The sequence below is a fragment of the Pyrus communis genome, chromosome 11 (genome assembly GCF_041283825.1).
Source record: "Pyrus communis isolate YQ-2024b chromosome 11, ASM4128382v1, whole genome shotgun sequence".
NCBI lineage: Eukaryota > Viridiplantae > Streptophyta > Magnoliopsida > Rosales > Rosaceae > Pyrus > Pyrus communis.
The window spans coordinates 29,921,039-29,936,981 of record NC_142575.1 but is presented as its reverse complement, the minus strand read 5'-3'; the positions used below and the strand labels follow the sequence as shown (position 1 = coordinate 29,936,981).

The 15,943-nt window shown below is 38.1% G+C and overlaps 1 protein-coding gene and 1 pseudogene across 1 annotated transcript; both read right to left on the bottom strand.

Moving 5' to 3' along the window:
• Window positions 1–10,491: 10,491 nt before the first annotated feature.
• LOC137741870 (putative sodium/metabolite cotransporter BASS1, chloroplastic) lies at window positions 10,492–12,041 on the bottom strand. The gene is made up of 3 exons (XM_088679205.1): window positions 11,481–12,041; window positions 10,897–10,980; window positions 10,492–10,810 (listed from the first exon to the last, which is right to left on the bottom strand). Exons 1-3 carry the CDS (start codon window positions 11,508–11,510, stop codon window positions 10,520–10,522), a joined length of 405 nt encoding a protein of 134 aa, XP_088535331.1. The 5' UTR covers window positions 11,511–12,041; the 3' UTR covers window positions 10,492–10,519.
• Window positions 12,042–14,067: 2,026 nt separating this feature from the next.
• Window positions 14,068–15,338, bottom strand: LOC148693257 (uncharacterized; annotated as a pseudogene).
• Window positions 15,339–15,943: the final 605 nt, after the last annotated feature.

The window sequence follows — 15,943 nt, the reverse complement described above, 5'->3', positions numbered from 1 at the left end:
CTCACCAAATGAGAGTTTGAACCACATTATTACTAACTTATTGTGAGGCTAAACCTACTATTTCCACCTTAGTATAGATAATATTGTTTATTCAAAAAAAAAAAAAAAAAAAGACTTCCTAACTTAGAGAATATAATTGGAGAAGAAATTTTTTAGGGATCTCTTAAAATAATTTACTAGTCTTTTTAGCTGCAATCTAACTAAAAAATATTTCGTTATATTTGACTTCATAAGACAAAACATATGACTAGAGATGGCATGTATCAATGTCTAGAAAATGTTAAAAAAGGATGAACTATGCGTAGTGGCTTTATTCTTAATTTACAATACCGACCCTTTAAGAGCAACTCCAGCGTAGGAGCCCTCCCCCCAAGCTATTCACCATTCAATCCATCTGGTAAATAGTAACTACCATTAATGAACAGTAATCGCTTTTTGCATCTCCACCGTTACACTTCAATAGCCCTGGCAATAGGCAATAAAATATTAGTATTTTATTTATTTATAAAATAATACAAAATAATTTTAATTGTAATTTCGGATAAGATTTTTAATCGTTCTCGTTGTGCCACATGTCATTATCCGAAGTATTATTAAATGGATGGATTTCTGATAAGATTTTTAATCGTACTCGTTGCACCACGTGTCATTATCCGAAAATACAATTATTGGTGACAGATTTCTGATAAGATTATTAACTAATCACGTTACGCCACGTGTCATAATCTGTTTACAATCTTTGATGATAGATTTCCATCAGATTTTTAATGAATGACGACATGCCACGTGTCATTATCTGAAAATACAATTATTGGTGATAAATTTCTGATAAGATTATTAACCAATCACGTCGCGCCACATGTCATAATATGTTTACAATATTTGAGGATAGATTTCCATCAGATTTTTAACGAATGACGGCACGCCACGTGGCATTATCTACAACCTAATCCTTTCTGAATCCTTCATATAATCCCAGCATCCATCCGCACAATCTCACACCAATTTTCTCAAGATCTCTATCATTATTCATAGTTTATGCTTCTTTCTTCACAAAAATCTGTATCATTATTCATAGTTTCTGCTTCTTTCTTACAATGTCTTCTTCTTCCTCAAGGATGATGTGGGAACTCGATCAGGAAGAGGAAGAATTGTTTAACCAATCAGAAGGAATGTTTAATCTCCAGGTGGCAAAAATTGAGAGGGAAGAGGATAAGGAGCGTAGAAGGAGAGATGACGAAGTAAGAATGGGCAGAGCCTCACATTCTCGTTGAGTCATCCAAGCTATGACTCAGATCTGCAGGCCCAGCCGTTCCGAAAACCTTGATAGAAGCAGGCAACGATGAGGTACGAAACTCTTGGACGTTTATTTTGTCCATAATAGTGCATTCTCTGATATGTACTTTAGACGTCGTTTTAGAATGGAACGACATTTGTCCAACAAAATCATGATTGTTGTTTGCAACCATGATTCTTACTTTGTGCAAAAGAATGATGCTTTTGGTGCTATGGGTCTCATTCCTCAGCAAAAAATTACTACTGCCTTGCGGATGCTTGCATATGGAGCATCTGCAGACCAAGTGGATGAGATAACAAGGATGGGGAAATCAACCATTCTTGAGTCCCTGATGAGGTTTTGCGGAACAATCGAATCTATCTACACCGCAGAGTACCTCCGGAAACCTACAAACATAGACTTACAAAGGCTTCTGAAGAAGGCCGAGATGCGTGGTTTTCCTGGGATGATTGGAAGCATTGATTGTATGCACTAGACATGGAAAAATTGTCCAAGTGCATGACAATGCTCTTATGGAGACAGAAAATGAGCAAAAAGTATCATTTTGGAGGCGGTGGCATCTTTTGATGCATGGATTTGGCATGCCTTTTTCAGGGTTCCAGGAGCTCAAAATGACCTCAACGTCTTTGCCCAATCCCCAGTGTTCAACTATGTCCTACAAGGAAAGGCACCAAAAGTCACGTATGAGGTTAACGGATGTATGTACGACGTGCCATACTACCTAGCTGACGGCATTTACCCAAGGTGGTCAACATTTGTCAAAACAATGCCACGTCCACGAAATGCAAGGGAAAAACACTTTGCAAGTTGTCAAGAGGGGTGCAGGAAGGATGTAGAGCGTTGTTTCGGTATCCTCCAAGCTCGCTAGGCGATCGTCAGGGGTGCTGCCAGATTGTTTGATGTAGAGTAACTTCGATCCATCATGATGACGTGCATCATTCTTCATAACATGATTGTGGAAGATGAGTACGATTATGAAGCCGTTGATGAATATGAGCCAGACACGATGAACAATTCAAGAACACATATATATTGTGCTCATGACGCCACCGATGAGCCCGTTCAACATGAGCCATTACAATGGGATAGACGTTACAATGAAAGGCTTATTCAACGATATACTGCATTTCAAATGCCAGACATGCACAATGTCCGGCAAATTGACTTAATAAAGCACCAGTGAGCATTGAAACAAGCTGAAGATAATTAAGTTCATTTAGTGTGTTTTTTTTAATTTGGTATGTTTATGTAATTTTATTTGGTGTGTTTTATTATTTGATATGTTTATGTAATTTTTTTAGTTCAGCTTTAGTGAGTTTTTTATTATTCGGTATGCTTATATAATTTTATTTGGTGTGTTTTTGTCATTTGAATAAATATTCTCCTAGTATAAATAACTTACCAAATTCATTTGAATAAATATTCAATAAATTGGAAACAACATAAAGTACTATATTCAATAAATAATAAATTACAACCCAAAGTGATTGGAAAATTATGGGCTCCGATTACAAAAACTACTCTATTCATCATCACTTAACCAATTTGTGGTGCTAGGATGATCTTCTCTTGTGGTGCTAGGACCATCTTGGCTTGCTCTCGCTTCTCTTGCACGCTTCCTTCGCACCACGTCCGTTTTCTCCGACTTCCAAAAAAATTTAGAATTTGGAGACTTCCCTTCTAAATGCGTGTTCATAATCTCACGATCTCGTTGAGCCGGTCTTTCTTCTCTAACATGTTCCCTTTCTTGCCTAAGTAGCTCTCTTTCTCTCTCATTAGCCTGAAACTCTCTCTCAATAGCTGCAGTTTTTGCGTCCTCTCTAACCTTATCAGCCTCATATTTCGCCATTTTCCTCGCCAAAGTCAATTCACCTTGGCGAGTAAGTTCTTCCATGAACTTTGCATAATCATTCTTGGAAGCACTCCCTTTTCTCTTTGAAGTCTTCTTACCTTGAGGCCTAATTAGATAACGGGTCAAACTCGACGCTTGTTCAGGGAGGGCGTTTCGGACACTTCTTCTGCATCATCTTCATGAACATGCGAGACATGATCGGGTGTAGAGTGTAGAGGGGTGCTATTCATGAAAACTTTTGGACCGACAGGCACAACTGTAAATTTAGGACAATCTTTGACAATATTCCAACATTTCCACCGGTTGAATGATTTATTTTTGCTTTTGGTTTTGGCACCGTACCAAGCTTGTGCTTGAAGTTCCTACACAATGCGGGAGAAGAAATAATTATAATGAAAATATGTAACAAATAAATAATACAAACAAATAATTATAATGTAAGTAGGTAACAAATAAATAATACAAACAAATAATTATAATGTAAGTTTGGGTATAGTACAAACAAATAAATAATATATTGTTACCTGATCCGAGTAATTTTTCCCACTTCGAATATTAGTACTAACTTGTGCCAAGGCGTTTCTCCACGTACTAAACGATTGGTTAAGTAATTTCCAACGACTGGACATCGATTTTTTGGTTCTTTTCCCACCAATTTTCTCAAGATAATTGGTATGAATAAGACTCCACATTTCTCGCAACTGCATCTCATTACCCGTAAGCGAACTATGGGTAACTTCAACTCAGCTAGTACACAACACAACATCTTCAAAAAGCAACCAATTCGTACCTGCATCAGTAGTCATTTTGTTGAAAAAAAATGGATTGAAACTTTGAGAGAAAGAAAGGAATGTAATTGAAAGTAGTTGAGAAAATATGAAATTGTGGTGTAAGGTAGATGATAATGAGAATGTATTTATAGAAAAGTAAAAACAATTTTTTTTCGATTTTTTACAATTTTTTTTTAAAATTTTTATTCAACTAATTAATCTCTGCCGTTGGATATAAAAAAATTTAAATTCCAACACTCCAGATTGTGCCACGTGTCACAACAGTAACTTTTCTTAATTTTAAAACTATTTTTTCTTTTATTTATTTATTTATTTATAAAACATATTAATATCGACTGTTGATCTCAGATCGAACGGTGGATATTAAATAAGACTTTTTTTTAATTTTTTTTACCGTTAAGATCGAACAGTCTAAGTTAAAAAGTCGTTGAGATCGAACGGACCGTGGGAAGCCACATGGCTTCCCAACGGTAACATTTGAATCTAAAAAAGTGGGCTAATTTTTCTGAAAATGTGTCGGCGACGCGCCCCTACGCGCGAGTGAGGTGCATGCACCTGACAGAAAAAAAAAAAAAAAAAAAGACATGACGTCTGGCTGACGTCAGCCCTGGCGTAACATCCACTCGGGCTCTCAGGCTAGCAATTCTTCATAGGCCCGGAGCTCGGGCCTCCACCTCCACTCCGGCTCCTTCACGCTGGAGCCGATCCACAGGGCCTTCGGCCCTTTTCTCTGGGCTGTCCCCCGAGCAATCCACCACGGTGGAGTTGGTCTAAGAGAAGGGATTTCCAATTTTTCTAAAAATTTAGGATTAATTGTAGAACTCACTCTACATCGAATTTCAACAATCTGAACCGTCTATTTTGTAAGCGTCAATTCATAGATCATCCTTGTAAAAATTCAATTCAATCTAAAAGGAGTTTTAATGTTTCTTAGATTCATAGATCATCCTTACAGAAATTCAATTCAATTCAATCACAAAGGAGTTTTAATGTTTCTTAGAGAACAAAGTGTTCATTAATTTTTTTGAAATTAATTAGATGCCTCAAATATTTCCGATTTGGCTAATATTTTGCAAGGATGATCTATGAGATGCACCTTAAAAAATGACGGTTCAAATCGTTGAAGTTCGATGTGATGGGGTCCCCACAACTAATTCCTTTTTCTTTTTCTTTTTAAAAAAAGAAAAAGAAAAAGAGATTCCTTTCCTTAAAGGCATCTATTTACAATATAACTAAGATCTTGTAGAGGATACAATAACATTAGTTTGCAACTTCAAATTAGGTCGCCCCATGGCGATTTCTATTGTCAATTAAGGGGACTTTTCTGAGTTCAATGTCATCTTCAAATTATAGTAGTGTGGATAAGAGTTCTAGAGAGATTAACTACGCAATATCACGGTGACGGTCTATATTTCTTGTTTAAATTAAAGAAATTTAGCTTGACTTCAGAAGCAATACTATAATATAATAATAATAATAATAAATAAAACAATAAAAAGAGTCGATTTCTAAACTCTTACTTATGATACAAGCAAGACGTCTAATAATATATAAAGGACAAGCCTTGCTCAAATCTAACATCGGATGCAAGACGTCTAATAGTGTATAAGGACAAGTCTTGCTCAAATCTAATATATAAGGACAAGTCTTGCTTAAATCTAACGTCGGATGCAAGACGTCTAATAATATATAACGCCCATGGTGACTTTTACTGTTAGTTTAGGGGACTTTTCTGAGTTCATTGTCATCTTCACAGAATTCTAGGTTGACTACGCAGTATCACGGTGACGGTCTATATGTCTTGTTTAAATTAAAGAAATTTAGATTGACTAGATCAGAAGCAATACTGCTCATGAACTATGACGGGTTTGTCCAGCATGGATTGACATTGAAAAGGCTTGGATCAATAATGTAATGCAATGTAATGTTGAATTAAGACATCACACAACTATAAACGTATTTCGTGTAAGTTAATCTTCTTTTACTAATCAATATTGCCTCTTTTTCTTTTTGTTATGTTTGAGTATCAAAACGCACAAGAGACATACACAGGGGGCTCTTTGCACTCGAGTTACACGAACAATTTTGCTAAACCTGAATGAAAAAAGTTGGAAGTTTCATCATAAAATAAATTGACAATAAAGGGTTTGGTAAACTTCCGATGGGAAACATTTCTTCACACTTTTCCCATGTGTAATGAATTTTCAAATCTAACATGTAAGTCAAGCTGCTTTGATACCCTAATTAAAGTTCCAGCATAAATCAATTGGTAGCATAACAAATTAACTAACTTCTTATCAGCCTTTGCAAGATTAGTGAACTTCTGATATGCGACATTTATTTACATCTTCATACTGAATGCAACGAGTCCTTCTTTGGCATGTCTTAGCTAGGCAAACGAATAACATCCCACATAACTTTTCCATCACTAGGCTCCACATCTTTTTTGACCTCCGTAGAAACCCTAACAACTGCCACAAATTGTGATAGAAAAGTTAAAGCATATGGTCAATAGTTTATTGCAGCAAGGCCATATGATTCAGCCTTAGAGAAGGAAGAGAACCCACTTGAATAGGCATAAGCAGTTGCATGGAAAATATACAATATGCGTAGAATATTTACAGCTCTTTCTTTTGACTGCTTAATGCTTACTATGACACGTCCCGATCCCAATATTTTTCTAATACCAGGATAGACATGTGCTGGTCTACGCCCAAGGATGACGATAGTCATTTATTGAGTGAAAATGCTGAAAACAAGGGGTAGATAAGACTTATAAATATAAAAGAATAATGAATATGCATTTAAGGAACGTGTTCAGAGCATACAACTAACTAAAACACTAAAAGAAATAAAATAAAATTGAATGAAACAAAAGAGTGGGTCCTACACCGAGAGGACTTGAATATGCCGATGCAGAAATGCCTGGATGTCTAGATTGTACGCCTCGATTCTAAGTCCTGAAGGGGGCATAAAACAAACATGAGTGGACCAAGTTGATACACACACACACACACACACACACACACACACACACACACACTAACCCCCAGGTTTTATGAAAACACTTATATATCATGATAAACATAGGTTTTCCAAAACCTAGCATATCGTGCAATGTCTCAAATCATAACTTGTATATATACTAATCACTAGTGAATGTCCGATAACCCCCAGGCCCCATGCCGACTCCCCGTCTCTGAGCAGACAGTTAGAGGAAAATACACTTCAGGCTTCATGTCGGCTCCTCGTCCTTGTGCTAATAGCCAGAAGAAACACACTCCAGGCCCTATGCAAACACCAAACCGTCTCCCGGGATGGACCAAAATCTATCCCTACGTCCCGTAGCGGAAAGGACCACTAGGTAAGTACAAAACCAGTGAACATATATATATTGAAAAGCAACTTCATAGTACGAAGTCATCCATCATCTATACTATAAAGAGGTGTTCTAAACATGTTCTAAATATCATATCGTCATCCATCAGATATTCTATAAGAACATGGGTTATAGGAAAAATAGTGATAATTCAAACTAACCTCAGTAAGCATGTTTTCTCATAAAACGTTTCATAAAACATAGTCATCAAGTCATGCTTTTCATGTATGCACTTCTACTATCAAAACATGCATTTTTAGAAGGGGTCCACTCACAGTATTTAACTGCCAAAGAGCCACGCAACTAGCGAAAACGGAAAAGCCACAAATAATTGCCCCTAAGCACATAAAGGATGCATTTCGTCAAACTCTACTAAAACGACTTATTTTGGGAAAATGGACATCGGAAACGGATTCAGGATGTCGAATTACCCTAAGAAGGGTCCCGGATAAATTTGGTAAAATGTCAACATAAGAATTTTCCAAACAATATTGCAACCGGATCTAGACGAGGCTGATGAGTTTGGGCTGAAATGTGCTAGGCCTAAAGGCCTAAATTCAAAGGGTTTACGGTTTAAAGTGCACGGGCCTAAGGCCCTAAAGGGAAATGGCCCAAGGGCCTTTAAATTTCAGAAAAACAATTAAAATAAATAAATGGGTTGGGTTTGATTTTAACGGGCCAAAGGCCCTAGTTGGTAAGGCCCAAAGGGCCTGGTTTGCCTGGTTTGAAGGGTTGGGCTCGGGAGCCCGTTACTCACCGGGGAAGATGGCCGAAATTCGGCCAGAAATTAGACAAAATTTAAACGCTCATAACTTTGTCAATACTTAACGAAATCGAGTGATTCAAAAATGAAAATTATAGTTCTCGAAGAGATGAAGAGAATGGTACCTCTCACGACGTCCAACTCGTCGTGATTTGGCTTGAAAATTCTTCCAAAGCCGCGAAGGTCGCCGGAAACTGGGTAAGATTCAAATGGATATAACTTCTTCAATACTCAACGAAATTGGATAAAACAAAAAGGAAAGTTGTAGTACTCGGTGAGACGAAGAGATTGATACCTTGCATGTTGGCCAACTCGTCGGGGTTTGGCCTGAAAGTGGCCTGAAAGCCACGGGTATTTGCTGGAATCTGGGTTTAGTTCTCCGAGGTGGTTTTCCTATGTAAAAACGTCCCAAGACAATACCTATTTTCATTAAAACCACCAGACCGTTGAAAATGAAGAATGAGTGATGGTATTTCGAGCCTCACCTAGTCGGGAATAGTAGAACTCGCCGGTGTGGGTGTGCTAAACATGATTGGGTGGTCTCTGTGCTTCACAAAGGATGAGGGAGAGAAGAAAGGCCCAACGATGATGGTGATGCCGTCGTGTGTTTGTATGTTTGTGTGTGTGTTCGACGGTGAGGAGGGAAACGTAAGGTCGAGAGAGAGATATAGAGAGTTTCGGGTAGAGAGAGAGAGAGAGCCAAAGGGAGTGACAAGGGAGAGTGAGGAAGAAAAGAGAACTCTTGAGAAAAAGGGGGAGAGAGACTTTTCAGAAAAATTTAAAAAAAGGGAAGGGAATCGAGGGACAAATCAGGGATGGCCCCTCCTTGGGGAAACCATTTAAGATCTAAAAATTATTTTTAAAAAGAAAATATCCTCAAACTTAGTGAAAATACAAAAATACTTTTTTGATTCCGTAAATTCCAGGACGGATTGTTACATACTACCATACGCAGCTGAAAGCTACAAATCAATTATACATATGCCAATGTGCGATACATGAAAATGAAAGAGATCCCTCATTTTCTAGTTTTCGAGTCTTCCTTTTATCTAACCTATGTAGAAATTCATGTACAATATATATTACTGAATTTAACAGCTAAATGTGCGGTCAAAAATCCACAAATATCTAGCAAGTGGAATATCTAAGCAACTTAAAATGCATTGATGTATAGTAGGACTCAAAGTGCAGACCACATATCTAAATATTTGGAAGAAATCCTTAGGGAACAGACATAAGCATCTGCAAGGGCTGCCAATCCGAATGAAAAATTCATAAATCGGACATCTGTCGAATAAGTATACAATAAACTAGAGTGAAATTAGTGGAAATGATTTGGTGGGGTGATTGATTGAGAAGTTTGGGACACTTTTTGAGGTTTTGATTTGGGATTACAGATTAGGGATTTGAATTGAAATACAAGACTAACCAATTGGATTTGTATATGTACATTAGGCCAATTGATTAAAATAGTGTACTTGCTCTCTTATTTTCTAGTTCAATCTTCCTTTTAGATTTGACTATTTGTAACTTTTCTTGTCCGAGATAGAGGGAATATATATAGTTGTTTAGTCTTTCCTAACCTCCCGCCACCATTCCTCCATCTTTGCTTATCCCTCCTTTATCCTTCATATTCCCCCTCCATAACATAACTAAAAAAATATAAAACTGAAAACAAAATGGTAATCAGAGCAAGCCAGAATGGGTGGAGATATTTTTGCAATTTTGGCTTGCTATTATCTTCGAAATCATAGAATATAGGACTTTTGATACATGAACAAATATGTGAAACATTAAGTTAAAATCCAGAGCGAAAATCAAAGGATTCACATTGAAAGGCAAAATAACATAGTTCAACTTATTTCAGAGACCAGCACCGGAAAGTGCAAATCCAACTATTCCGCAGCTAAAACGTACGAAAAGAAATTCCGACAAATACCAGCTCATACGATAACAGAAGGATTGAAGTTTGTACTGCTCGTCTAAAGATTTTACATGACATTTCAATCTTGCTTCTGGGTTGGCACAGTCTGTCTCCAGAATCCTGCCAAGGCACTACCCAAGATTGAATGACAAACACTGGAAACAGCACATGGTACTGCAGTTAGAGGGTTTCCGAAGTGCTGACCGGCTAGAACAATTCCGAGCATCGAATTCTGAAACATAGAAGAGCCGAAAACAAGACTCGCAGACAACTGATAGCGCATACAAATTGACATGGATTCTTTCAATCATACATACACACACACATCACACGTGTGCGCACCCACACAATACAAGCAATCATATGGCTTTGGTACAGAATGAAATTAACTATTGACTGTAATGTCTTTTGGATTGAATAAATGAATGCAATGTCTTTTCACTAGAAATTAAATAGCAGTGGAAAAGCTGTGAAACTCTCTTATCCAGAAGAAAAAAAACAACCCAATGATGCTTACCTCCATGCCAATCTCGATGGAGATAGTCCTTGTGATGTGACATCGAGCCCAAGCATCCTTGAAAAGATGAATCCAAAGAACAATCCACTTGCATGAAGAAGAGCGGAAGCTAGCACCACTTGTTTACCAGACGTAAGGATTGCAGATGAACTCTGGGCAATTGCATTCCCACAAAGAACACCTACAGTTGCTACAGCAATGGGTGGCATCACGGGGGAGTCGAATTTAACCAGGCCTTGGAAATACTGATTCAGAAATGCACCCGCCAAAACAGGGAGAAGCACAACCTGTGTTCAAAGCATATGGTACCTCTATATAATTTAAAAACAGCAACAGCTATAACAAGACGAAGGCAAAACGATTGAAAGCTTACCTGCAGTGTTGAGAATAAGAGCCCAGCTGCATCTACTGCGACATATTGGCCGGTAAGTTTAGCTGTGAGAAATGGGGTCATGATCTACAATATGAAAGGGTAAAAGAAGTAAGGTTCCTTGGAAAAAGCTTATAATTTAAGTCATTAGTAATAGTAAGTGGTAATTAAATTTCTATGATTATAAATCCAAACAAGGGAATTGGTCATTTCAATTTAAAATTTCTGATTTTTGTCCAAATTTCAAGTTTATTTCCCATGTCCAAACTGTGGGTTAAGGTCTGATCTTTCAGCAGATCACTTTAGGTTGAGAATCGAACAAAGGAAAATTTTATTCATAATTCATATTTAACGAATCATTTCCAAGGGAGATAGTTTGATGCTCCCCGTAGCTTTTGACAGGCAAAAGAAATAGACACGACAGAAAGTTAATCAGAATTTAATTTTTCCGGGAGTTTTAGCAGAAAATTTGATTCAAACTTATCTTTCTAACCAGTTTTCAATGTATGTGAAAAAATTTGGACCATACCAGTACACCACTTAAAGAACAAAAAAATATCAAAAGAAATTGATGTCAGTTTACCAACCACGGCTGATAAAGTGCTTGCTGCTGTCATTAAAACCGAAAGTGCCACATTTCTACTGCAAAAACAACAAGGTCATCAGATCCTCTGGCCAGGAGAGGGGAAAAAAGTAAAGTAGACTTTTGTCACCCTAGTTTTTGAAAGTTTTAGTATCATCCCTTTCGGTCCTATTCATCTGAGCAGCAAGATGGTACGCAAGGTGCAAGTGAAATGTAGGCGTGCCAATCCTGTAATATTTTTTCAGTATAACATACCCATCCAACTCACCAACACTCTGTTGGGGCTGGCAACATAAAGGGGTGGGACAATTATGACAAGTTGATACTATTTCAGATGATTCAGGCACCCCAAAGCAACCCAAATCGGAAATGCAGTCGACACAGCCTCACCAACCAGTTCAACCCAATCCCTGAAACTCCTAGTTGCATTTGCGTTGGAGCTGTTGGACGAAATGCTGCAGTGAAGCGGAGCTAGTGGTAATCGTGCGTTCTTGGCTGTTGGTATCGCTCTGGATTTTAACTTAATGTTTCACACTACTAGAAGGATTTCAGTAGGTTAGCACAAAGCAATCAATTGCTCTGCCCCTAATGGATCATCAACTGTGTCCACAGTAAAGCTTTCACAAGGCATTTCCATAAGAGGAAATAGGTTGACGACTCTAAAGGGAAGGCTTTTGGAATCTGCCACAAATTGTAAGCTGACCCATCCAGATAGTAAGGAGCTCAGTATTCAATGGTTCTTTGACAAAGAGAAGAGAGATTGCGAACCGGCTCGAACCACAATAAGTACTTAATAAGCAAAATAAATGAAACAGCTTAAAACTTTAGGTTAGGTAGTTAAATATATCCTAGTACACATGTATACTGTGAGAGAAGTCTCCTCTTTTTATTTTTTAAATGGAGACTTGGAAGAGTAATTCAACACTCTCTTTGTGTATGTGTAAAGAGTAATTGATCACTCCCACTCTTCTTTTCTTTGTCTAATCTAACTTCTAACCTATACAGGGGTTATTCAATTCATGACGCTCCTGGCAACTCTTGAGCTTTCTTTGAGAACTGTGTGATGGAACTCAAATTCTAAGCGGCGTAAGAATTGAAGCATTCCTCTGGGTTATTTTGTTAATTCCTTCTGGAAATGTACACATTAACTAACCCATAAAACCTCAACCTGACTTCTCTCATTCAACCTGCACCAAAGTACGTAACTTTGTCGCTAATCTCAAGAACCACTTGAACCACCAGAGTCAAGCTGATTCTTCCTTGCCTTGTTTTGGCAAAACTTACAATGTCCCCACATATCCGTGCATGTCTAATCTGAAGCATAGGTATTCATAAGGTTTAATCGTCACTCGTCACCTTTAGTCGTTGCATATAAATTTAGAAGTTGACAGTGTGGATGGAAATTTGTTCCTTCTTGTTCTTGGACGAAAATGCACCTGCAAAAACAATTAACACCTTAGGTCAAGACCAAGAGCCTCACACGTCCACAATGATTTTGGGGGGGGGGGGGGGGCCGTTGGCCGAAGAATCTTCAATGTCAAAGTTAGAATTTTGAGGGAAAAATGTTTGGAGAATTTTGCAAAATGATTCAACTTACGTTTTTGGAGAAATGAAATGGTATTTATAGGGATGTGGCCGGCCCCCTTTGGAGAGGTGGGAATTGGCCACATTTGGTGATTTTTGGGTGTAATTGCAAGATATTATGTCACATCTTGATTTTTGTATGAAGATTTAAGGAGCCACATCTTGATGAACTCGGAGTTTCCATCTTTTTCCAGTGTATGTGCCACCATACAACGAGAAGAAGTTAAAAGGTGAGTCATTGCTCTTGACACCGAGTCCAGTGTGCGAGAAGCTCGAGCATATGCTTCAAATCACAAGTCACCTCAATCAAAGGTTTACAAGGGAAAAAGGTCAGACTTAAAATGTGATCACTGTCTTTGTATTGGTCACCTTGGAATTCGTCATACCAAAGATCGATGTTGGATACTTCATCCAAAGTTAAAACCTAAGTTCAACAAGGATGACAAATGACATTTCAAAGTAGCTCAAACCCACCATTCAAAAACAGTTATGGGTCCAATCTTCCAGCATCTTTCTCAATAAACCATGCAAGTCAAACTCCTAATGGTGGTTTGTTAGATTTTACGTCAAATCCTACTACATTGATCAATGACTTTGCTTCCTACCTTCAACGCAAAAATTGGAGGGGTCAGAATGAAGAAACAGTGGAAACTGGAGCCAAGAACCACACTACTCTCCTTGGGAAGTTCACTGGGTTTTTGGCAGAAGCAGAAGGAATGCCACATGAAGACACTGCATATATCTTAAATACTTATTTCAATAGCTCAAGATACAAGTCTTGTGCATGATTATTGGATATGGGTGTCATTGATCACATGACAAACCAACCTACAAACTTGCATGATTTAAAAAAAATGTCATCTTAAGTATCAGTTGTTAATGGTAGAGGAGTTTCAGTCATGAGATTTTTCAGGACATGGTTACCGGGAAGATGATTGGTTAAGGCTTCTTTCAAAATGGCCTTTATTACTTATCTATGAAGTTTTCACAACCAAAGGGTCTACAAGTCAGTACAAATAGATGTTTAAGTGATGAAATTTTGTGGCAATAGCTCCCTTATTCATTCCATCCTTGTACTCAATACAAAGATCCTCATCCAACCCACAACTCACATGAAATGCCAAAGAGCATTGAAGCTCAGAGCACTGGATATCACACCCCCTTGAACTCTCACAAACATAGCACCTCTCCTTCCACCGCATTTTCAAAACCTTGGAGCAATTAATCCCTTCCCAGCCTTCGGGGATCCTTGAATAACACTTCCAGTGTAGAGAGTGAATCTCACATTGATGAGATGAGAGACCTTGCATGTGCTTATAAGGTAGTTAGATTACTTCTCATATTGTCAATTGGTTTTATGGTGGAACCTCAACTTTCTTTGTAGTATTAGAACAAGTTGGCCCACGTGTGAAGCCCAACGGCCACACTTGCTCCACGTCACTCGAGTTGTGTTGTTCACGTGTTAGGTTTGAAAATTTGGCACACATAAAAGGAAATGTTGAGAGTGAATCCTACATTGATAAAAGGAATGACCTTGCATAAGTTTACAAGCAGTTGGACTATTCTCCATATTACCAATTATTTTTATGATGAAACCTCAACTTTCTTTGTTCGTACACAATGTGTGCCTACCTGCCGTCTCCAGTGGGCTTTATTACCCCTCAATTGACAGGACACAAACAACAAGAACAGGACTCAATGGATTGGGAATGCACAGCAGAAAATGCGCATTTGGCACAGAACCAATCGCCTTTCAGATACTTTTACGAGGGGATTTCCATAGTAGGAGGCATAAACCATCAAATCACCTCTCACAAAACACAATTGGATCTGACAAATAGCACACAAAAAAACCCATCATCTTCTTCTTCATTGCACTCTTCATCCCCTGCAATTTCTTGGTTTCTCTCTTCTTGGTCTTGGGTAATCTCGATATTTTCATTGCAGCAATTTTCAGATTTACCCTCCATTTTCCCCACCACCTCTTCTTTCGGCTCCAACCCAAAAGGCAACTTGTACTCGACATTAAGGTCCAATGTCGAAAGGGGCTCTCTGGGGAACAAATCGGGCTGAAACGCCCAAACCCTTTTCTTGGCAGGCACAGAATAGGTGAGATGGCAGTGGCAGAGGTGACAAGGTTAGGGAGAACGAGTTGGTCACTAGGTGCCTTTCCTTTTTTCCCCGAAATGTGCAAAAAGGACAAAAAGGCATCCTTCTGCTGCTGCTACATGAGTCTGAATCTCTTGAGAGGAGATGGGCCATGGAATCTTTGATCCATTTATTGGTCTGGTTTTTGGGCAAATAAAAATGGGCAAAATGATTTGGTGGGAAGATTGATTGAGAGAGTTTGATTTGTATTGAGGTTTTGATTTAGGATTAGAGATTATGGATTTGAATTGAAATATTAGACGAACAAACTAGATTTGTTGTGGGAACTTTGAAAGTTACGAGCCTTCGTTTTTATTTGAGTTTTAGTAGCCAATATTTGAATTTGGTGGGCTATTTAAGTTTTTGGTTGGGGGAATTTTGGTACCAGAATTATTTGGGTGAAAGGTTTGGCTTTGCTGTTGGCCTTGGGTTTTGGGTTACGATTTGAGAGAAGTTTTCTCTCAAAATGACTAGGAGTTTTTTTTTGTGTACAACGATAAGCCAAAAATTGAAATCTTTCGATCTGAACTTTGTAGATGTAAATGAGATAAATTGGATAAAGTTGTGTAATTTTTCCCTTGTTCCCCAATTCAATCTTATGGATTGGACTATTTGTAACTTTTCTTGTCCGATATAGAGGCAATCATATGCAAAATAAAAGAACGGAAATGGCGTGGACCGGACATAAGATAGGAAAGAAAAATAAAAACAAGTAGTGTTACACTTATCACCTTT